The sequence below is a fragment of the Solanum dulcamara genome, chromosome 8 (assembly GCF_947179165.1).
Source record: "Solanum dulcamara chromosome 8, daSolDulc1.2, whole genome shotgun sequence".
Taxonomy (NCBI): domain Eukaryota; kingdom Viridiplantae; phylum Streptophyta; class Magnoliopsida; order Solanales; family Solanaceae; genus Solanum; species Solanum dulcamara.
Window position 1 is genome coordinate 71,135,165 of NC_077244.1, and position 22,297 is coordinate 71,157,461.

The following is a 22,297-nucleotide window of genomic DNA, read 5'->3' on the forward strand; positions in this document are numbered from 1 at the left end:
TATTTACACTAAACCAAGCAAGCTAACCTTGGCGGTTAAAGATTAAAGTGAGAATATCTATCACTTAACCATAATGTAATTTTAGATGTGTATATGAAAGACATACGTCATGGCTTAGTCCAAATAGAGAGGCTGGTTTCAAGATTTGAACCTTGGTCACATGTAGAAACGTAGAGCATTTCTCATAGCTCCAAGACATGCCTTCTTGCATCTCAATCATGAAGAGAAATAATCCCTTTACAAAGAATTTGAATGGAAAAACTGACTGTGAACTGTCTCTATTTAGCAATTGATGATGATTCATAATAAACCCCATTTTCAAAATATAAGCGTGGACGTGCAATTTCCGGATATTGTATATCAATATCTGAAACATCAATTAATATGGATCACATGGAAACAAGAAATACTAAAAATTTATTTTTCATAAAAGTAGGTAAATACTTTTATGTTGAATTGATTATGAGTCCCCACCTGACATCCCTACATGAGACCATGTCTAATTAAGAACTTACAATTGAGTGCAGTATAAGTTGAAATGTTAGTGCAAAGAACATTCAAAATGTCTATCCAGAATCAACTGTGACTTGACATGTCTTCAAAATCAAAGGCATAACTGGCAAGAGTTTAAGTTTGATGCAACAGTCATGTCACTTACAAAGTAATTACCAGTATATATCTATAACTAACATTATTGATAAGCTGGTAAAAATGATAACCAACCTACAATGTCAGGTTAAACTACCGCGATAGTGTTAAAATTTTTATGTTGTCAGTGTAGTATATGACTTGAATCCAATTGGCAAACTTGGAGGTACTTGGGAAGTCCTAAATAGGAGGGATCCCACAAATGAGGAGTATGTAACATTCCCCAGTCCAATCTTCCACGCGATGATAATGTGTTGCAAAAACACTTGACATGTTTGATTCACAACTAAACAAACTAACTTAGAGAAAACATGTTGTTCCTGCCTCTACCTGGTGCCTAAGCTAGCAAGTGAATGACGTGTGACAACAGAAGTGCTTACGTTATCAGTAAGAAATTTCTAATTACATTAATAGCTTATACTATGGATTCCAAATTTTAATCTAAGGGTACTTAATTAGAACTTTATACTAATGTTTATACGAAATCAGGGATGAGAGTCACAAAAGATAACTACAAAGTACCAGCCCCACCTCATCTTATGAAGTGGACATAACTTCTATGTGATTGAATCTTTTTTTTTTATATATATAAAATACAGTCAATTTATTTGAATAGTTGTTGCATCACTAGTCAGAGCAACCAAAGTCAGATTGAGAGGCGGCAAATTTAATCGCATTGAATGCTTTTAACCCCATCTAAATGGAAAATATCTTTGTTGGAAGGTACTAATGATTATGAAGAAATCCGTTCCTGATCTTGCAGCTGATCTTTAGGTGAATAAATTTTGCTCTTTCATTCCCCTGAGTTCTATCATCAAGGAAAATGAGTAAAATAGATACACTAAAACGCCAAAACTTATCCATTTGAAATCCAGGCTTTTATTGCTACTACACATGGTGTGTATACATTAAATACTCAGCTAAATATGACAACCCTGTAGGGGACCAGAAGATACTGAATTACATTTTTAGTATAAAAGAGGGAAAGCCAACTCAATATAATAGGACTGGCAGTAACTGAGAAATTAAGAGGGTAGATTCTGTCCTGTCAAAGGCATCAACATGAGTCATCATACTTGGAATTTTTATCACCAAAAACAAGAACAAGTAGTAGAAAAAGAAGAAGAGGAGAACAGATATCCTCGCGGCCACGTGCATAATCAGCAGAATCAGTTTCAAGTTGACCCCAATCCCATGTATGTTCTTATTATACTAGCTAGTTGTAACATTTTTCTTCAACTTCTCTTGCTTTCTACTTAATAAAAAAATTTCAGGTCCAATAAGTCTGAAGTTGCAGAGTTAACATGGGAAAATGGGCAAGTAGCCATGCATAGACTTGGAAGCAACCTCCCCAATGAGCAAACAAAACACACATGGGAAAAGGCTGGTGACACACTAGAATCAATTGTGCATCAAGCCACTTTCCAAAAACACAATCATAGTAATATAATGGGAAGTGATGGCCAAAATCAGGCAAACATCAACAGGGACAAAAATGCATTTTATGGTTGTCAACAAACAAGAGGTGTACTAAAGAGGATGAGATCATCAGATTCTGACCCTCAATTATATGGTGGTGGAATAACAGTAGAACTTAGCGCTCACGCAAGTGCTAAGGACAATGATATCCCCATGGTAACATGGCCTTGTAATGAGGATTCTGCCTTCCATGGTGGCTCGGTAATTAAACTTTTTACATCCTAATTAAACCAAGCTGCTTTATAACGACAGCAAAATAAAAAAATTGGATGCTACAAGTATACTTATAACAATCGGATTCATGTCTCTTCGTAAAAAAGTGATTGCTAAAAGCCAAATCTTTAGCAATAACAGCTAGCTAGCTAGTTTGATATCAGTAGCCACCTAGCTAATGTCCCACTACGTTCTTGTACTATATATAGTACTAATACTTTGGAATCATATCTTGCAGTGATATGTATACTTTTTTCAAATACGTATATGTTATCAAACTCTCATGCACACTGGATGACTTGTGACAGGAAAACAAGGAGGAAGAACCTGAAACAAAAAGCTCCAACCTGTCAAAACGCAGTCGAAGAGCTGCTGTTCATAACCAGTCAGAGAGGGTATGTTGGATTTAATTACTGCACCTTAATTACGAAAAGTTAGTATATAACTGTATACAGTGTATATAAGCTATAGCCTTTCACACTATTTAATTAGAATATCAGAGAAAATAAGGTAGTGAAAGAATAGTATTTATATGAACGCACAAGTTATCCGTTGTTTTGCTTGGTTTTGGTGCAGAGACGCCGTGATAGAATCAACGAAAAGATGAAAGCTCTACAGAAGTTTGTGCCAAATGCAAGTAAGGTGGGTTATAACTTATAACTACCACATGTGCAAATCTAACAAGTAATATTTGATCTATATACACAATATAATTTTTTGACAAAGGATGTTCAACTGATCACCCTTACAATATCCATAGTCCAAACATAGATTAAGGATAATGTAATTTCATGACATAATTATATATATATATACAGACAGATAAAGCATCAATGCTGGAGGAAGTGATAAAGTACTTAAAGCAGCTTCAAGCACAAGTTCAATTGATAAGCAATGCTAGAAATATGGAGCAGCAAATGATGATGATGTCTCTCGGAATGCAATCACATATTCAAATGCCTTTACTAGCAGGAATGGGCATGTGTAGTACTGCAGGAATGCTTAACAATATGACTGCTAATTTAGCTCGAGCTCCTTATCCGTCTCCCCTCATTTATCCAACCTCTTCATCAATTCCCACTCTTTGTCCTCCCTTCATGTCACCAGACTTCGCCATGGCATCATCAATTCCTACTCCATCACAACCTAACCGCGATTCCATCAGCCCCACAATCACCAAATCTGCAGCTGCCCCCAATATTGCAACCAATTCATTCCCTTTTAACCACCCCTATAATGCATTTCTACCTCAAGTAAGTACTCCCTCCGGCCCAATTTATGTGTTCGTGTTTGGCTCTACACAATATTATTTTTTTAAAAAAATAAATAAATTTTTGAATCTTGTAATTTAAAACAAGTCGTGACAGAAATTTTTGTGATTATAAATTAATCATCTCATTAAAAGTAAAATATAAAATATAAAATTAAATTATTTCTAAATAAGAAAATAATTAATGTACTACATTTTCTTTTGTGACAAACTAAAAATGAAAATATGTGTAGTACTATACGTTTATCAATCTCAGTCTTTTCATTCATCCAAGAATGTAAATGAAGATGGAGTTCTTTATTTTGGCTGTTAATTAATTTCCTATAATACACATGTAGTCAATGAAGATGGAGTTCAATAATGAGATGGCAGCCCAATATCTGCAGCAGGCCAATCAAGAAAATGTCAATATCCAAGGGCAAAAAGAATGATCGATCTGAATATATATTTATATACTCACATTTTTCTTACTACATTTGATGCATTTTAGTGTTTCACATATATAGTACGGTATATAAATTGCGGTGTATATCGTCTAGGTTTAATTTAATGTGCAATAATCTAGCATATCTAACTGCTTTTTCTTTCTTGTAGTAGACAAGTTTACTTGAGCAATATGTATGTTAAGATTACCAATTTTGTTATTGACATCGTCTAAAATTGAAGTAGTATTTTTGTGCTGGTTTGAGACGTTAATAGTTTCGTTTACATCCTCAATCTTCGAAAAGATTAATTAAAACCAACTTGTAAACGAAGTTTTAGAAAATTCATTCCAATTTAGATTTAACTTATATATATTGATAGTGTAGAAAGTTTATGCATTATTAGTGTAATTTAACAAATGTTAACCCCTTCTCCTTGGGACTTAGCTCTGAAGATGAATTCCCGGTTAGCCGATTACCTTGCCCGACCTAGTAAGACCAAAACTATACCAAAAATGATTTTAGCGGTAATTAATAAATGACAATAGCTTAATTGCCACTAAATATATATTTTTAGAGATAATTAACACTCTTTGTAAAAAAATCCCTAAAATCTATACCAACATTGAATCCAATGGTATTTAACTAATGTCGGTAAAGGTTTTAACACTTTTTGTTAATGTATATATTTGTTGCTGATAAAATTGTTTTTGCCGTAGTGCGTCATTGTCTTAGTGTTTATAGATCTTCTAATTTCATAGTTGTACCAGTATTATGGAATCAAATCTTGTTATATCTGATTTTTTATCATTACTCGTGAAGTGATCATCATTTGCTAAAAAAAAAAGGTACCAATGGATGATCTCGAAATGATTTCGTGAGGGTTCTACATGAATCAGCACACGACCTTCATATATTACTCTCTCCGATTAATTTGAGTTGTCATGTTTCGTTTTTCGAAAGTGAATCTATATGGATTATGTTCAATATTTTAAGATATATTTTTTAATTGTATTAATATGAGAAGGATTATAACGTCTAGTATTTTTCATATAGTTTTCAAACATCTAAATCTAAAATTCAGAATATTAACTTAATCTAATTTAATTTAGCTCTAAAAATAGTCAAATTAGCTGAAGCAAAACGTGACAAATAAAAAATGTTGATAGGAAGGATAAAATAATTGGTGGGAAATTCTAGAAATGATAAGAGTTGAATATTGCAACAAAGTCTTGTCCCTACATGTATGTATTAAATTACAAGAAGCTTAGAGAATTTAAGGCCTTTTGATGATGGTTGGACCATTTTGTATCTTGATTTGTCATAGCGCTGGACCTAACAGAAATGGACGTTGGGAGTTATATTTGTGTATCATTATTTGAAAAGGAAGGACAATTATTTTCTTTACCATATATGCTTTACAACATTCTATATGTCCAATAGCAACTTTATGATAAATCTCTTTCAAAGACTTTTCAAGAAGCATGATCATATATATATCATTGGTACACGCTTGTTGGGTTCCTTTAGTAGATATCACTACTAAAAGAACGTCATATATATATATATATATATATATATATATATATATATATATCGAGTGATAAAAATTGATGGACATCGTCGGAGCATTTTTCGATAAAACAACTGATAGAGTCACTCGGTAAAAAATAATCAAGTTTTTGAAGGAACTAATGAATAGCTCATCAAATGCCAAAATCTGAAGAATTTTGAATTTCCTGCCGTGTCTATTGTGGGAATTGATTCAATCCAATATTTTTAACTTTGGATTGAACTAATGCTACGATAGAAGTACAAGTTGATGATAAAAGGAAGATTTCTTGAATTTTTGACTGAAGTAAGCCATTATTTAAACACATTTATCAAAATAGTACATTTTTTTGAAAATTTTACAAAACTAGTATAAACGTACTTGACAGTAATGTGTGGCTTTCTGTGTTTTTTCTCTCCTTAATTTCTTTATTTTTTGAAGCTAGCATGGCTTATTAGATGTTTAGTAATGTATTATTTGCTATATGATGAAACCTTAGATTGTCTTTTTGAACTCTAGTTTATGCATTTCATAATGTTCTTGTGGTTGAATGAAGTGCAATGGGTCATTTTCTCTCCTTTTTTTGGGCATAACTGTGTGGCTTTCAGGGTTTATTTTTCTTCCTAAATCTCTTGATTTTTTTAAAGCTAGCATGGTTTAATGGAGTAGCTATATGATGAAACCTTAGATTCTCTTGTTGAACTTTGATTTTGATATTTCAGAATGTTCTTGTGGTTAAGTGAAGTGAATTGGGTGATTCTCTCGCCCCTGCCCTTTTTTAAAGAGTCGTTACTGTCAGTAACTTTTTAGCTTTAAAACGTGTGTAAGTAACGAATTAATAAAACATATTTGGCAGTAATATTTTATGTTTGTTTACTCCGTCAAACATTTCTATTTTTACTATTGATTTTTTTTGAATAAAATAATACCTAAAACGTTACTGACAAGTATGTTTATACTAGTTTTTGTAAGATTTCAAAAAAAAATGTACAATTTTGATAAATTAATTTAAGTAATGACTTACTTTCATCAAAATTTCAGATATCTTTCACTACGATTATATTGTGGTTACACCACAAATTTCTTTTATTTTGCAAGTTTTCTTAATCGTTTGGGCCCATTTTGCTCTTAGCCCGTTGAACGTTTGCTACAACCACCAAAAGGCTATGAATATATTGCTAATTCTTGGGATATTAAAAACTGTCCAACTTGCTCATAAATTAATTAAGACAGCTTATTTATCGAATGGCATAACAACTGAATTAAGAAGATTGTGTTAGCATTTTACTATTGTATGAAGTGTACAATTGGTGATTAGAAAAATAATGCAGAATAAAACACACATTTTACTTACGGAATGAATATTCATGATGAGCAAGTCACATATGCAACTAGAAAAATGAATATTCATGATGAGCAAGTCGTCCAATGATAACAAGAACAATTGCACAACAAAGCCAAAAATTTTATTGAGGGGATCGTCAAAATATAATTTACACCCTGAATTATTTCCCCACAAAAGAGTTGGGTGTCAATTAATTTATTTTGTACAAAGTGTAGCTCCGCCACTATCATCATTCGATGCTATTAGACTAATCATATTTGATTGTCCGTAACGAACTTGTTATCACAGGTTAAACTATAAAAAATTGTATAATTTCAATCATTTTGGACATAGACGCCCTAGAGATGCCAAGAGAGGATTCGTTTGGTGTTCTTGAATATTAGATTCCAAAACAGATAGATATTTACAGTATAGTATAGTATAACATGCATATATCATAAAGCAAGCTTATTTGCTTCGCCGGCACCAATTTTAATTTGTTCCCATTAATTTCAATAGTATAACATCTATCTCAGTTTGGTTGTTTTATTTTTCTTTTTAGTCCGTTTTAAATAGAATGTCTCTTTCATTTTTGGAAACTCTTTAATTTTTGACTTTCCTCATGACATGTTCAATACTGTAAGATTAAAAGACATTTTGGTAACATTCTACGTATCTTTAGTTTAAGACTATAAGATACAAAAGTACTCATTATTTTTTAAAATTCCGTATCAAACTAAAACAGAGAGTATTAGATAGCACCAACATTACTTCGAGTCTCATGTATCTTCATTTGTAGCATTGTAAAAATCGGCAAGTATTCATTGTAAACAGCAGAATATTAAAAATCCAAAAATTCCAACTGATGCAATAACTTTGTAAAATACAATATGACATGCTAACTACTATATGTTTCACATATGGCAAACACACTAAGCTCCAGCTATGTGTAGGGTCTGAAAAAGGGTAGGATCACAAGGATCTGTCGTACACAGTCTTACCATGCATTTCTACGAGAGACTGTGACAAAGTGGCATTATGTTTATATTACTGTATACGTCAACAAACAAAGCAACAAATAGGATATGACAAAGAGGAAATGTTCTATCAGAATATCATAATTTTCATGACCTGATATGCTTTCCTTTTATTTTCACAAGGCAGAGTGCTTTTCATGCCAAGGCAAATGGCTTCTTGGTGTTGTATCCTCATTTTTTACTTACTGTTTCCTCTGATTTTCCCTAAAATCACAACAAATTTGACTTCTGCGGCACCAACTCAATTAACTAATATCCACCCTTTTCCATGTTCTAATCACATCAAAATGTGCAGCGCGTTCCTCTATCAGCACAACAGTCTCTCAAAAGAGAATATCACCTTTTTTTACTCTGTCAATGCATCAGCAATCGAGCCGATTAGCTATGATGACAGACAAGACTACCTAGTAAATGTACCTTGCACTTGCAAAGATGTTATTGGAACTGTTGGATATTTCTACGACACGATTTACAATCTGCAGCCAGGGGATACATTTGCAAATGTTTCTAATGACATTTATAGTGGACAAGCTTGGAAAGTTGGTGGAGAAGATAAAAGTTATCAGGCTGGGGATAATGTAACTATGCATCTATTGTGTGGATGTGTGGAAGATGAACAGAAGACTGTGGTGACGTATACTGTTCAGCAGCACGATACTTTGTCAAGTATTGGAGATTCACTTTCTTCTCAAGTCAGTGATATTGAGAACTTGAATCCTTATTTGACAAGTCCACAGTTTGTAGATGTTGGATGGCTAATATATGTGCCCATGTACAAAAATGGAGTTCCTCTACCAAGTACCGGTTAGCTATATCTGTCATAGAAATTTACCTCTTTTTTTATCTCATCAACTATGTATTTCTATGTTGACTAAACAATTAGATCATCGTATTGATTTCTCAAATGGTCGCTCAACTAATAATTATTATCTCAAAAAAGTCATTTTTCTTCTGGATTCTAATTTTCTTCAACAAGAAAGTGATTTTTTGATATAATAATTGTTAGGTGAATGACCATCTGATAAATCAAATTAAAAAAAAGCAGATAGCTTGCTTATAAGCGTCTTTAGACTGTAGGCGAATTAGAAAATCTCCTATTGGCGAATTTATGTGTTTCCTTCTCCAAGTGTTATATTCTCTTGGAAGTCCTTTTCAGATACTCTTGTTGATACAAGGATGATGTTAACTTTACCTGCATGTATTAAGAGAAAAGTAGCAAATTTCATCAGTTAAATATCAAGTATCTCATACTTGGTTGGGGAAGCTTTTCATAAAATGTAAAGGAAATAACTGAGTTGAGAGAATATATACATTAAGCAGTGGCTATTTTGATTATGAGAAATTGACTTTTCGTTGCTTTGTTTTTCCCATCATTCAACAGGAAAGAAGCACAAAGCACACAAATGGACGGTATTAGTCGGAATATTATTAGCTGTGACAGTACTTTCAATCTGCACTTTGATGATATTTATTCTAAGGAGAAATAGATTGCAGAGACGCGCCAAGGAGGATGCTGCAGCTATTTCCAAAAGCTTTAGTACAAAAAAAACCATGTCACTTCAGAAGCAGTACATGTATAAAGATCATACTGAAGGTTTACTTTCTGCCAATTATTGAGGATAAGCTTATGCAAAACAGGAAAAGATTGCATAACTGAAAATTAACACAATCAATTTGTTCAACTCTGCAGACATGCCAATTTTTGAATCAGAAAGGCCAGTAATATACAGTCTTGAGGAAATAGCAGAAGCTACAAGCGATTTTGATGAGTCTAGGATTATAGGTGCAGGTGGATATGGGAGTGTGTATTATGGGACAATTGGGAAGCAGGTATCTAGCCCTTTTGTTTTTATTTCTTCATTTTTGCTCAAGCCAACTCAGATTCTGCTGTGCCTCGCAATTAAAAGGAAATTACCAAACTGATTCTCAGGAAGTTGCAATAAAAAAGATGAGGTCTAACAAGTCCAAGGAGTTTATGGCGGAGCTCAAAGTCTTATGCAAGATCCATCACATAAATGTGGCAAGTAATCAGATTTAATCACTAAAAACTGCTATTTACTTTGATGATGCTCCAGTATTTATGAAGACTTCATCGTGTAGGTGGAGCTGTTGGGATATGCCAGCGGGGATGATCACCTCTACTTGGTCTATGAGTATGTTCCGAATGGTTCTCTCAATGAACATCTTCATCAACCAATGCTAAAAGGTATTCAATAACATGTAAATTCAACCTTAAGCTCATTTTGATACAAAATTTAAGCTATAATAGTCCATTAGTTAAAAGATATCACAAACTGTATAACTCTGTATAGGCATGCCGAAAAGCTTCCACCAATATGGAGAAAGGATATAAAGAACTAAGATTTCGAAAGGCAAAAAAGAAGCATTATGCAGAATCATTAGTTAGCTCACATCCACTTGTTCTGAACCAGGTCATAAGCCTCTAAGTTGGACTACAAGAACACAGATTGCTGTAGATACTGCAAGGGGTATTGAGTATATCCATGACCATACAAAATCTCGGTATGTTCACCGTGATATAAAAACAAGTAACATTCTACTGGATGAAGCCATGAGAGCTAAGGTGCCTTCTTGTCTCCTTAAAGTACATAAATGATTGAATATCACAGTTTTTTCCCATTATGGCAGCAACAATCTTTATTGTTTATCATTCATACTGATGAGACATGCATGAAACTGCCTTATCTATCACTATGATAGATGCTACTGAAAACTGTGAAACATTATTACCTTAATACTGCTGTCTAAAAGTTGTATTTTTATTAGTATCATAGACGAACTAAAAACTTCAGTGAAGAATTTATAGTTTTCATTATACTTAAATAAAAGAAAGTTCTCTCCTATAGGTTGCAGATTTTGGCCTGGCAAAACTAGTTGGTCGAACCAATGAAGATGAATTCTTAGCGACCCGCCTAGTTGGAACACCAGGATATCTTCCCCCTGAGTAAGCATCTGAATTTACATATTCTTGTTAAACACTATTTTGTTTTTACAATGGCATTAATGCCATATTGTCTAGCAATATCAGAACCATATGATTAGAAGAATTTGTAAGATTTGCTTCTGATGTCTCATATGTTACAGATCTGTGAAAGAGCTGCAGATAACTACCAAAACAGATGTTTTTGCATTTGGAGTAGTTCTTGCAGAACTAATAACAGGCAAACGCGCACTCATTCGTGAAAAAGGGGATCCTAACAAGATGAAGTCACTCATCTCAATTGTAAGTCAACCATTTAGCAGAGATATATTGAAGAATGAAACACAACCACATGAATGACTATCGGATAAAATTGACTCTATTTTAGAACATGATTTGAAATATGAAAAAAGCTTATACGAAATAAGAACCTAAAACAATGAATAAGTGAGATGTATGCATTTGTTAGAGCATGGATGCCAGGAGATCACTTTCTTTCTTGTTACAGCTTAAATTTATATACATTATACGTAGTCTTCCATAACAAAAAAGGGTGTCAACTGAATGGTCAGATTCACGAAATTTTCCAACATGAGGATCCAGACTCAGCATTGGAATCTTTAATAGATGAAAATCTCAAGGGATGCTACCCCATGGAAGATATATACAAGGTTGGAAATATAAATAAATTATGATTTATGATGTTCAAGTCTCTAATTCTTCTACTTCTATTTGATAGCCAGTAAACTACACATATTGAGCTGATATTTTCTCGTTACTCTACAGATGGCAGAAATAGCAGACTGGTGCCTAAGTGAAGATGCAATCAACAGACCAGAAATGCGGGAGGTGGTTGTTTCATTATCTCAAATCAGGACCTCATCCACAGAGTGGGAGGAATCATTAGGAGGTGATAGCTTGGTTTTTAGTGGAGTCTTTAACGGGAGATGAAATGCATTTCAAGAAGCAAAACTCTTAATTTTTAAAATAGAGTGCAAATCTTACTACTGTCAGCAGTCATTGTTCTACTAATTAATGGACTTATTTTTTTTTCCTTTCTTGTAAAGCTAAAGAATGTTTTGATAAACATGAATATTAATACAACATTTTGATTTCAACTTGGCTTCAGAGTAATCCTCCGAAATTTCTGTTGTTCATTGACCAAATATGTACAGGCATAAAGAATTAGGATAACTATGTGTCATCATCAACAGAAAATTTTTAAGTCTGGACTATTCTGTTATGCAGAATAAAATCCAGTACTTTATGGTAAGACTTAATACGCTAACAAGTGCCTCAGCTACTGAAAGCTTACATGGGTGAGTTACTCATTGAAGAATGTCTTAAGCTCAACCAAATTTGTCTGATTAGACTGTTCTAAGCACTCATTAACTCGATTAGAAATCAAATTTGAGTGATCAATTTCTACAACTACCTAAAGTAATATTCACAAGGACAGTAACAAAGTAATATCATACAGATTACTGCTGGGAATCCTGCACCTGGCGTGCAGATTCTTTGGTCAAAGAGAAATGTAAGTTATGATCTTCCAATTACTGGAGAGGATTTTTGATCCTGAAGGGAGATTATAGTTTCGAAAGCACCCACCAGAGCCTTGACCTTGCTTCTCCTAGTCTTGGCAAGTTTGCTTGCAGTAACTTCAATCACATTGTTGAACAAACTTGGAGTTTCTTTTGTATCCTCTATTCCATGGGATCGAAGATTTACTGTCATAACTTTGTCTTTCGCAGCACATGAATGGCCATCAGTAGTGGATTTTCTCAAGCCTTTTCCTCTAGGATTAGCATTACCATTTTCATTTTCGCGCTCATCTTTTATGGTGACTTGCCTTAACTTTTGTCTCCGTGGACTTTCTTTCTCGGATTGGATATCAATTGTCTTTCCTTTTTTGAACTTGAGCAGTTTGGGACTGCAATCTTCATTTTCTAAGCTAACTTGTCCAGCCTTCTGAGGTTTTGTGTCTTGCTTCTGAGTTGTAGTTCCATTTTGACTGGTGCTAGAGCTTGTTCCATCACAGTTAGCAGACTCATTTGCTGAATTTGATGATGGTGACATCAATGAAGATGAGGAAACGGACGACTGGGTGGTTGTGTCAATATTTCTTGAGCTACCACCACCTGAAGATGATGAAAATGATGGGGAACAAAGGGATGATGAAGTTGTCTTTTCTCGTTTTGGACCATCTCTATGCAAAGAGGATTTTTTGGCATTACTATTTTCCTGGGAAATACCTGTAGTGTTGCTTTTAGTCTTTGATTCTCTAGGATGAGACGTCTTCTTTGTCACATTTTCATGACTGATTTTCCCAGTCTTGCTTGTTGTAAGACTAGTCCTACTGTTAAGTTGAGATGCCTTTCTTGAGGAGTTGTTACTGGATGTTGTGCTCGATACCTTTTTCACAGAAGATTTTGGAGACAATGAAACAGTTGAGGTAACAACACTCTTTTTCTTGCTTAGTTCGGAGGATCCACAATATCTCTCCATTTTACAGCTGTGGTTTTGTCTACTGCTAGATCCATTCGATAGAGACTCTTGAAGTTTCGAAGACCTCCCTGGTATAAAGTTGTCACTGTATCTTCTTTGATGCCTTCTTGATGCATTTTCTTCCAAAGGCTTAAATTTGGAATCACTTTGATGATTTACAGAATGCGCTACTCTTTTGGTAGACGCTTGCATTTCCTGTCCATTGACTTGGCAAGTTGTCTGGCTCTTGATCTCTGAAGGTAGTTTAGTTGAGCCAGGTACTTTCTTCCTTTCTGAGATTTTCCCTAATGTTGCTCTCGTGGGCCGGGGAATCCTTGCCTTTGTTGGAGAATCATGTTCAAAACCATGTTTGCACATATCATGACATGAACTTCTTCGAACGTCAAGATAACGTGACAAGACCTTGGATTCACCCATTTCAAAGCCTACACTTCCGGTTGAATTCCTTCTCACACGATTTACTATAGACATGATTTTCTCCAAGTTTTCAGGTATTCCATCAGCCATTGTAAGAGAAGGAAATGAAATAGCAAACCAACATCCCTGCAGATATGTTCAGTATGATATAGAGGGGTTTAGAGTAAGCAACATAAACTTCTTCTTTTTTTGTGAATGTTCTCTGTTTACTGCCAAAACTCTGAAACAAGAGTAGTCACCAGGACCTGAAAGCAAGAAGTACCAGAGTGCTTTTTGAACCGTCAACTCCACACGTTTGGCGTCCTAAATAGATAGAAACAAGGGCATGTTAACTGGTGAAGATCAGGTGTGGATGCTTTTTCATCCATTGCTTGTGTGACAACTCAACATTCTGTCATAAAATGCAGATAACAGAAGGAACCCATATATTCATAACCTACAATTGCCAATATGAACTGGAGGAGATAACATATACAAAGCAATAAAAGAGATGCTATGGATCACTTATTTCATAACAATTTAAGGAAAAAAAACAGGACAAAACGACAAGAAAATGTTCTTTTCAGTTGCTACTTCCATCAGACCATTCCCTCAATTTAAATTCTTATTGCCCAATCTACTGAAAAAAATCCTAATGCTCAAATTTGGCTATATCACTACTAGAGGCTGAGAACATAAACTCTAGCACAGATGTTTTGGTCATGTAATTTAATCAACATCTCCATTTCTTGACATCAAATATATAATCTTTCTTGTTCGAGTGAGATTTCCAGACCCTACTTTGTGGGATTACACTGTATATAAGATATATTGTTGTTGTTTTGTTCAGGTGAGATTACGCCATATATTTGATATTCCCTATTATCAGCAGCATATTGATACTAGAATTTATTTAATCAACATCTCCATTTTCAATGTGCTAGATGAACAATCTTATATTCCAAGAATTTAGATCTCCTAATTGTGGCTACCCTTCTTCAACAAATTTTTAAAATCAGATTATGTAAAAAGATCAAAATTTTTAAATATATGAAAGGATGACTTTGGCTATAAACAAATCATACCATTGAGGCTTTCAGGAAAGTAACAAAAGGTTACTACCAATAATAGAAACAAGTAGTTTTGATCATCAAGAAGAAAACTGAATTCTATAAACAAGAATCAAGAATCTTTTAACTACCAAATAAAGAAAAAATGTTAAGAAGAAAGAAAAAAATAATAGTTTTGTTGAAATTATACCTTTTCCTTAGATGTAAGGAAGAGGGACCCCAAACAATTTTTTGTGAAAAAGAAGGGAATGGGAAAGAAGCTTGATCTTATTGGTAGAATTGATAAATTTATGTGAGAACAAGCGTAAATATAGCAAAGGTAAATATTTCTATAGAAAGTGTAAATCCTCACAAACAAATTACAATAAGCATAGAAAGTAAAATTTGAAAAAGTCTTCATCAATTCGTGTGTAAGGTAAAGTTATAGTAATTGTAATTTTTAATATCATTTAATATTAGGTTTCATTCGAAACATTTGAAACGGAACCAAAGGATTTAAATCTTTTTATGCATGTGTATATAATATGCGTGTACACGTATGTATCTATAAAGAAAAATGCTTACTTGATACTCGATATTTACACCAAATCAATACAAATTTAACCAAAAGAGTCACAAATTAAAGCGAGAATACATATTATTTAAATTCATTGTCATAAAATTCTATCCATTTAAGTCAATATTATTTTCTTATGAAAATATCTTTTTTTATGAAGAAACGTTAAAGTCCATAAATTTTGAATCGGGATTTATTATGAAATTCATTTTTCAATGAAGAGAATATTGAATTCAATAACTAAATGTATACTTTAGATTATCTAACAAGTAAGGAACAGAAAGATGCATTAGAAAAGGGAAAAAGAAAAAGCAGCCGTTCCAAACTAATATAGAGTAATTCATGAAGTAGAGATAATTTGCCAACCATGAAAAATATGTGGTTGATTCTGTCATTAGTAACTTGTATGTGAACATATCCATGGCAGTCTTTAACTGGGTGGTAGTAAAAGAGGCAGCACTAACTCAGGAGAATCTTATGAAGAGGGGAATATCTGTGTCCAAGATATTTTTTTTTGCGAGCAACAGGCAGAGAAAATCAACCATCTGTTTCTTCACTGCAGGGTAGTCAAACTACTTTGGAACTTGTTTACCAGCTTCAGGGGCATAAGTTGGACCATGCCAGAGAGGGCAAGTCAGGCTATAGAAAGCTGGAATAATGAAGCTAGTGGCTGTACAGACAAGCAGATGGAGAATTACCCCAGCAGTGATTTGGTGTACCATATGTAAGGAGAGAAATTTGAGATGTTATGAGAGCATAAGCAGTCCTTCACATAGGACTAAAATGAACTGCATCATTACTTTTTGCTATTGGTGCAGTTCTATGTAAATGATCCTGTAGCTATTATTCTAGGATCTTTGTAAGATGAAGTAGGACCTATCTTTTATAGATTTGTTGAGTCTACTCAACTGTATGTAGCTCCATGGTGTAAATTTGGGATCCCAGCCTTTAGTGCTGAAGATTTATATACAATCCTGTTAACTTTGACAAAAAAAAAAATGAAGTACTTTGTATGAATTCTCATCTAAATTTATGTACATAACATCTCCAAGACAGAAAAAAGAAGAGAATCCTAGCAATCAAGTCCTCTGTACTCTATAATAAATACAGAAATATACTCTCCATTAAATTAATTAATCATCAGCTAAAAAGAGAGGAGACACAAAAGACTGAGCTCTCCGAGCAGTTTGTCGCCTTTTAGTCGCCCCCCAACCTTTCAAAAATCTACCTGTGATCCCATGTTTGATATCCAAAGTATGCTGCAGTAGGAGTGAACACATTGTTCTGTCTCCATCATTGGGACGTCTCCTGCCTCTGGAACTACTCCTACTCGGTTTTTTCTTACATGAACCGGATTTTGAAGCAATATTTGTTTCATTTACCTGATGCAAAAGAGATTTAACTGCAGGTACCACCACATCTGTTTGAAGGTCCCTCTGATCCTTTGTCCTCCTTGCTTGACCCCTCCTTGGCTGATGACACAATGCAACACCTTTTTCCTTCTCTTTTGCAACCTTCAAGTGACTAAGAATATTATCTATGTTCCCCTTTCTCAGATTAAGCTTCATCCGACTGGAATCAGTCCTTTCTGAAAGTACATCGTGCTGAAAATGGACTTCCATGGATTGTTCAACTTCATTCTCTTGACTACTTGCCAAAGAAGTAGCAACTTCAGCAAGCTGGCGTAGACAGTTGTTAGAATCTTCAGATGGTTCACCAATGGCAGACTTTGAGTACCCGCGGACCACAGATGATGAAATAAAAATAAGTATATCAGCTGCAACAGTGTCAACTTCCTCGATTGGATCATCATGGCCTCTTCTTGGCAAATGGATTGACGTTCTGATATTAATGTCCTGAGAATCTCCTCTAGGTGGAGAGCACTCCTTATTTTCTGGGCTAACAGGACCTTCCAGATCTCTTTCTGCAGTAGACTTTGTTGCTTCACTTGGATTAGATGATAAAAGATCTTCTTTGATGCAGGAGTTTAAGTCAATGCAAATATTAGCTGCTGAAAGCTTACTATCAATTCTAGCATCTACAAGGTGATTATCCCTAGTACACTTTCTATATTCAGCTGTAGAATCAGGAACCATGTTACTGTCGGGAACCTCGGAATTTTGATGTCTCTCTACATTTCTGCCTCCAGGGAAATTAAGATGGGAAATTTCGTCGGAGGAGAGTGCAGACTGGCAGTCAGACAAACAGGTAGAAGGTGTCAAATTCAAGTCCATGCCGTTCCCAGAACTTGTGTAGTCTGAAAACTTGTTGTCTTTTACAGCAGCAATGTGTTCACCTGTACTATCACTTGCATCATGCTGCATAAAGGAAGAAGTCAAACTTCCAGAAGTTGGAGTGGACGCAGGACCTAGGTTCATAATATTAAACTTCTTTACAGTGAGACCAGCGTTCCTAACAGAGGACTCAGTACTCTTGTTGAATGATGCATCAGTATTAAAGCATGGAAGTGTTTGTACTGCAACAGGAATCTGCTTAAAATCTCTCCAAGAAGAAATCAGCAGTGATTTGTCAGTTCTGGTTTCAGCATGAATCTTGTCTACATTTTCTAAGGACAACGATGCTGGCTGATTACATAAAAGAAGTGCTCTCCCATCAGAAGAAACTTCATCAAATGACTTCAAGTTGCTTTCATCTCTCCCTGTAAGTGCATATATAAAATTGTGATGAGAGATAAAACTTCATGCTAAAACAGCTTTTAGGATAGAAAGGCTGTATTCCTAATTTCCTACGGAGAAGCCAGTCATTAGGAAAAACTGACAACTGATGCAACATAAGAAATAAAAGCAGGTATTGTGCAAGACAATAAAAGGAAAAGAGAATGATGGCATCTTCAGAATTATGATCAGAATCTTTTCTCAAGGGAAACTCAGGATACCTTCTTTATTCAGAGTTGAGCATTCTTCACGTGCCATACCGGGTAATTCCAGATCTCTGTCCCTGATTTCCTTGTGAATGTTATTCGATTCAAATGCAGAATTTGGACACTCCAACTCAAAATGTTGTACAGGTTCATTCAGGTCAAACAAAAGAAAGTTACCCCTACAACTTGAGGGAGAACTGGAAGAGTCTCTAGAGGCAACAAAGTTGACTTTCGAAGAACATTGAGGTCGAAGCTCTGAGATCAAAATATTTGTCTTTTTAGCAGGATTTTCTTCCTCAAATGACTCCCTGTATTCATTATTAATGGCTTTTGGTGCTGGAAGTTCAAGGTCCAACATTCTCTTCCTTGATGTATCGTTCTTCAATGATGATGTTTTGCATTCATTTAAAATGTTTTGACCTGAAACACAGTCACCTCCTGGTTGAACAGTCTTATCAGCACCATAACTTAAGGTCTCTTGAAACATTTCTTTACCTGATGCATATGGTTCAATGCTCGTAAGATTTACTGAGTGCCTAAAGGTTTTCTCAGAAATGTCAGACCTAAAAAATGACGCAAAAGTATTTGCATCTGATGCCTGCAAGTGTATATGATCTTCTACTCTCTTTTTCATCTCATCCATTAATTCCCTTTGTCTTCCATATAAGCGATGCAGTTCATTGACCTGAAAGAAAACACAATTCAAACTTTTGCTACATCATGATGTATTTAAGTGAATCACCTAGTGATGAAGCACTCCCAAGGTCACCATTGCTCAAGACCAAAACTGATCAAACACACTACATTCTTCAAAAGAAAGGATGAACTGAAGTGGAGAAAGAAAAAGAAAACAGAACGTACAAGAGAGAATATATAGGTAGAAGAAGCGCCAAATCAAGTAACATTTATCAAAGGTTTATTGTAATCCACAAGAAAGAGCAAGTTATAAGTTAATAAATCAGGATAGTTAATTCCACAAATATGAAAGGATATATAGGTGCAATTCATTTACATGCAAAAACAAATTGAAGACTTGGTTGAGTATTGCATCAAGATGGCAATAATCTGTTTTGAAGGCTAACCAAAGGAAAGACCATGTATATACCTGATATCTAAATGTTGCATCATGTTTGAGTATTGTGTTTCTCAATATTTCCTTCTGATAAACTAAATCCTGGCTTTCGTTTACCATAAAAGGAGGAGATGCAAGATGGAAGCCTCTACTACTGTTGCAGGCAATACCACTGTGGGGTATTGATGGTGAATTACCCGTAAGGCTGACAACATGATCTCTTGGGTAGTAATATCCTGGAAGATAGTTAGTGCACTGCATTTTCACCTCCTCCCTGGGACAGAACACAACAAAGAGTTAGAATGTGCTGCTCCTTGTCCCCTGCCTATGACCCAACACAACATATAATGTAAACATGCACATAAAACTGGATGGCGCACATTATTCCTCAACTTCAATATATTACGGTAAAATTTCCATCAGGCAATGCCCTTACTTTTTCAAGGAACAAGAAGACTAAAAAAAGATACTCTTAACATGGTGTGATATTATCCGCTTTAGGTCAAACACACACGGTTTTCCCCAAAATGCCTCACACGAGGAACACCAAGACTAATTTACCTAGTTCAGAGTCATTCACATCACGACAAAGGAGCTAATGAGATAGTTCTATAAAACAAATAAAATTTCGAAAATGACAAGGTTTTCCCTAAAAGGCCTCAAACGAGGAACACAAAGACTAATTTACCTAGTTCAGTGACGTTCGCGTCACGACAAAGGAGCTAATGAGATAGTTCTATAAAACAAACAAAATTTTGAAAATGCGAAGGTTTTCCCCAAAAGGCCTCACACGAGGAACACAAAGAAGAGTCGTTTGCATCACGACAAAGGAGCTAATGAGATGGTTCTATGAAACAAACAAAATTTCGAAAATGCTAAGGTTTCCCCAAAAGGCCTCCCACGAGGAACACAAAGACTAATCTACCTAGTTCAGAGTCATTCGCATCACGACAAAGGAGCTAATGAGATAGTTCTATGAAACAACCAAAATTTCGAAAATGCTAAGGAATTTGGTTAATTATAGCTGTTGGAAATACAAAGTCACACATCCACTCATCCAACAACCAATTAGAGGAAGAAGAACTTGTTTGGGGTCAATCAACACAAGGAGAATCAATCTGACTTTTGAGTTTTCAAAAACTCAGAAACAAACACACATCACCAGTCATACAGATAAAGAAATGGAAAATCAAAGCACTACTTAACAAAAAATTCTGAACAAAATCACTAAAGGTAAAAAGATCACAATGCACAGATCGAACAGAAAAAATCAAAAGTCACACACAAGGGGCACAGACAAAAAACACCCAAAAATAGAAAAGAGTAGAAACATGAAACAACACCAACATCCCAACACTGCAAATATACACAAACAAAGATGTAATTAACAGTTTGAGAAAGAAAAATAAAAAACAAACCAAGCAAGAGAAATCCACCAAGATTATCATCAAAGGTCAGAATTTCAAGAAATTACCAAATACCCAAATCTTAAAAATGCAACAGCTTGGGGGAAAAAAATGCCCAGCAACAGAAATCCACCAAGATTATCATCAAAGGTCAGAATTTCAAGAAATTACTAAATACCCAAGTCTTTAAAATTCAACAGCTTGGGGAAAAAACAAAGCCCAGCAAGAGAAATCCACCAAGATTATCATCAAAGGTCAGAATTTCGAGAAAATGCTAAAGAACCAAGTCTTTAAAATGTAACAGCTTGGGGAAAAAACAAACGGCAGCAAGAGAAATCCACCAAGATTATCATCAAAGGTCAGAATTTCGAGAAAATGCTAAAGAAACAAGTCTTTAAAATGCAACAGCTTGGGGAAAAAACAAACCCCAGCAAGAGAAATCCACCAAGATTATCATCAAGGTCAGAATTTCGAGAAAATGCTAAAGAAACAAGTCTTTAAAATGCAACAGCTTGGGGAAAAAACAAACCCCAGCAAGAGAAATCCACCAAGATTATCTCATCAAGGTCAGAATTTCGAGAAAATGCTAAAGATCCAAGTCTTTAAAATGCAACAGCTTGGGGAAAAAAACAAACCCCATTAAGATATATCTCTCATTCAAGATTAGCTCTAGCTCTAGCTCCAGCTCCTTGGTAGCACGAAAGGAATCCAAGAAAACCCCATCACCATATAAACTCAAAAGTGTAGAAGAAACTCGGAAAGAAAGTAGAACTTTAGAGGAAAGGATGTGGAGAAAAAGATGCTGGTTAGATAGTACAATGTCACGGAGGAAGGGGAAAATGCGGAAAGGAAGGAGCTTTTCGGATCTGCTGGGGCCACTCTGTATGTACAAAGGAAGATGGAGAGAGAAGAATAATTAGTACTCTAGTAACTGACATGAGAAGAGAGAGAGACATGGAATTTGTCAAGACATTGGATCTATCTTTCCCCAATTATATCTATTCTTGGATTTTTCTTGGTGATCAAAGTATATGAAAAAATGCATCATATTTTTAGATTCTCACCCCTACTATCTTGTCCTCTTTCCATCCACCAATGCTCAATCTTATTTAATATTGATTTGAAAATATTTTTAATAATAATATATTCAATATAAAGTTTAGAGTGAAATTTTTATTATTTTTTTTTTTGAGATAAAAAAATTATTTTCGAAAGATATTTGAAAGAAATGTCTAAAAGATTTAATTTTTAAAATTAAACATAAATTGAATAACTATGTAATTTTTCTTTAATAAAATATTACTTTTTGAATATAATAAATTTAATATATTAAAAAACAAATATAATTAATACTAAATTATTTTTAAATTTTTTAAATATAAAAATAAATATATATTTTAATATAATGAACTGAGTGAATATTACCTTCTCTTTTGGGTTTCTAATTCGGAATTTGGGCCGCATAAAACACATTCTTCACTTCCCCTTTAAATATTCATCATGAACTAAAATCTTATTCTTTTGA

At 34.5% G+C, this 22,297-nt stretch overlaps 4 protein-coding genes across 6 annotated transcripts; 2 read left to right on the forward strand and 2 right to left on the reverse strand.

Moving 5' to 3' along the window:
• The first annotated feature begins 1,661 nt into the window (after window positions 1–1,661).
• LOC129900445 (transcription factor PIF7-like) lies at window positions 1,662–4,238 on the forward strand. The gene is made up of 6 exons (XM_055975415.1): window positions 1,662–1,844; window positions 1,923–2,328; window positions 2,649–2,735; window positions 2,917–2,982; window positions 3,159–3,593; window positions 3,949–4,238. Exons 1-6 carry the CDS (start codon window positions 1,711–1,713, stop codon window positions 4,039–4,041), a joined length of 1,221 nt encoding a protein of 406 aa, XP_055831390.1. The 5' UTR covers window positions 1,662–1,710; the 3' UTR covers window positions 4,042–4,238.
• A 3,612-nt stretch (window positions 4,239–7,850) lies between these two features.
• Window positions 7,851–11,897, forward strand: LOC129901107 (lysM domain receptor-like kinase 3). Its single transcript, XM_055976223.1, is given in 10 exon segments — window positions 7,851–8,774; window positions 9,316–9,539; window positions 9,636–9,775; window positions 9,876–9,965; window positions 10,046–10,151; window positions 10,378–10,529; window positions 10,813–10,910; window positions 11,051–11,189; window positions 11,459–11,557; window positions 11,673–11,897. Coding segments are annotated over 10 exon segments (1,905 nt in total). The 5' UTR covers window positions 7,851–8,082; the 3' UTR covers window positions 11,838–11,897.
• A 117-nt stretch (window positions 11,898–12,014) lies between these two features.
• Window positions 12,015–14,224, reverse strand: LOC129900525 (uncharacterized). The gene has a single exon (XM_055975521.1). It carries the CDS (start codon window positions 13,896–13,898, stop codon window positions 12,426–12,428), a length of 1,473 nt encoding a protein of 490 aa, XP_055831496.1. The 5' UTR covers window positions 13,899–14,224; the 3' UTR covers window positions 12,015–12,425.
• Window positions 14,225–16,336: 2,112 nt separating this feature from the next.
• LOC129899598 (uncharacterized) lies at window positions 16,337–21,841 on the reverse strand. Of its 3 annotated transcripts, XM_055974608.1 has the most exons (5): window positions 21,408–21,841; window positions 19,400–19,640; window positions 18,790–18,979; window positions 18,310–18,714; window positions 16,337–18,072 (listed from the first exon to the last, which is right to left on the reverse strand). In XM_055974608.1, exons 1-5 carry the CDS (start codon window positions 21,410–21,412, stop codon window positions 16,547–16,549), a joined length of 2,367 nt encoding a protein of 788 aa, XP_055830583.1. In that variant the 5' UTR covers window positions 21,413–21,841; the 3' UTR covers window positions 16,337–16,546. The 3 variants fall into 3 exon arrangements, with proteins under 3 accessions (XP_055830583.1, XP_055830581.1, XP_055830582.1); XM_055974606.1 differs by having other exon boundaries at window positions 18,310–18,979; XM_055974607.1 differs by lacking the exon at window positions 21,408–21,841 and adding an exon at window positions 21,199–21,309 and having other exon boundaries at window positions 18,310–18,979.
• Window positions 21,842–22,297: the final 456 nt, after the last annotated feature.

Coding starts and splice junctions, on each gene's coding strand:
- LOC129900445 (XM_055975415.1), top strand. CDS start 1,711: ATGAGTCATCATACTTGGAATTTTTATCACCAAAAACAAGAACAAGTA. Junction 2,736..2,916: donor TTCATAACCAGTCAGAGAGG/GTATGTTGGATT, acceptor GTTTTGGTGCAG/AGACGCCGTGATAGAATCAA. Junction 2,983..3,158: donor TTGTGCCAAATGCAAGTAAG/GTGGGTTATAAC, acceptor ATATATATACAG/ACAGATAAAGCATCAATGCT.
- LOC129900525 (XM_055975521.1), bottom strand. CDS start 13,898: ATGGCTGATGGAATACCTGAAAACTTGGAGAAAATCATGTCTATAGTA.
- LOC129899598 (XM_055974606.1), bottom strand. Junction 18,980..19,399: donor ATGCAACATTTAGATATCAG/GTATATACATGG, acceptor GTTTTCTTTCAG/GTCAATGAACTGCATCGCTT. Junction 18,073..18,309: donor CTCAACTCTGAATAAAGAAG/GTATCCTGAGTT, acceptor ATGCACTTACAG/GGAGAGATGAAAGCAACTTG.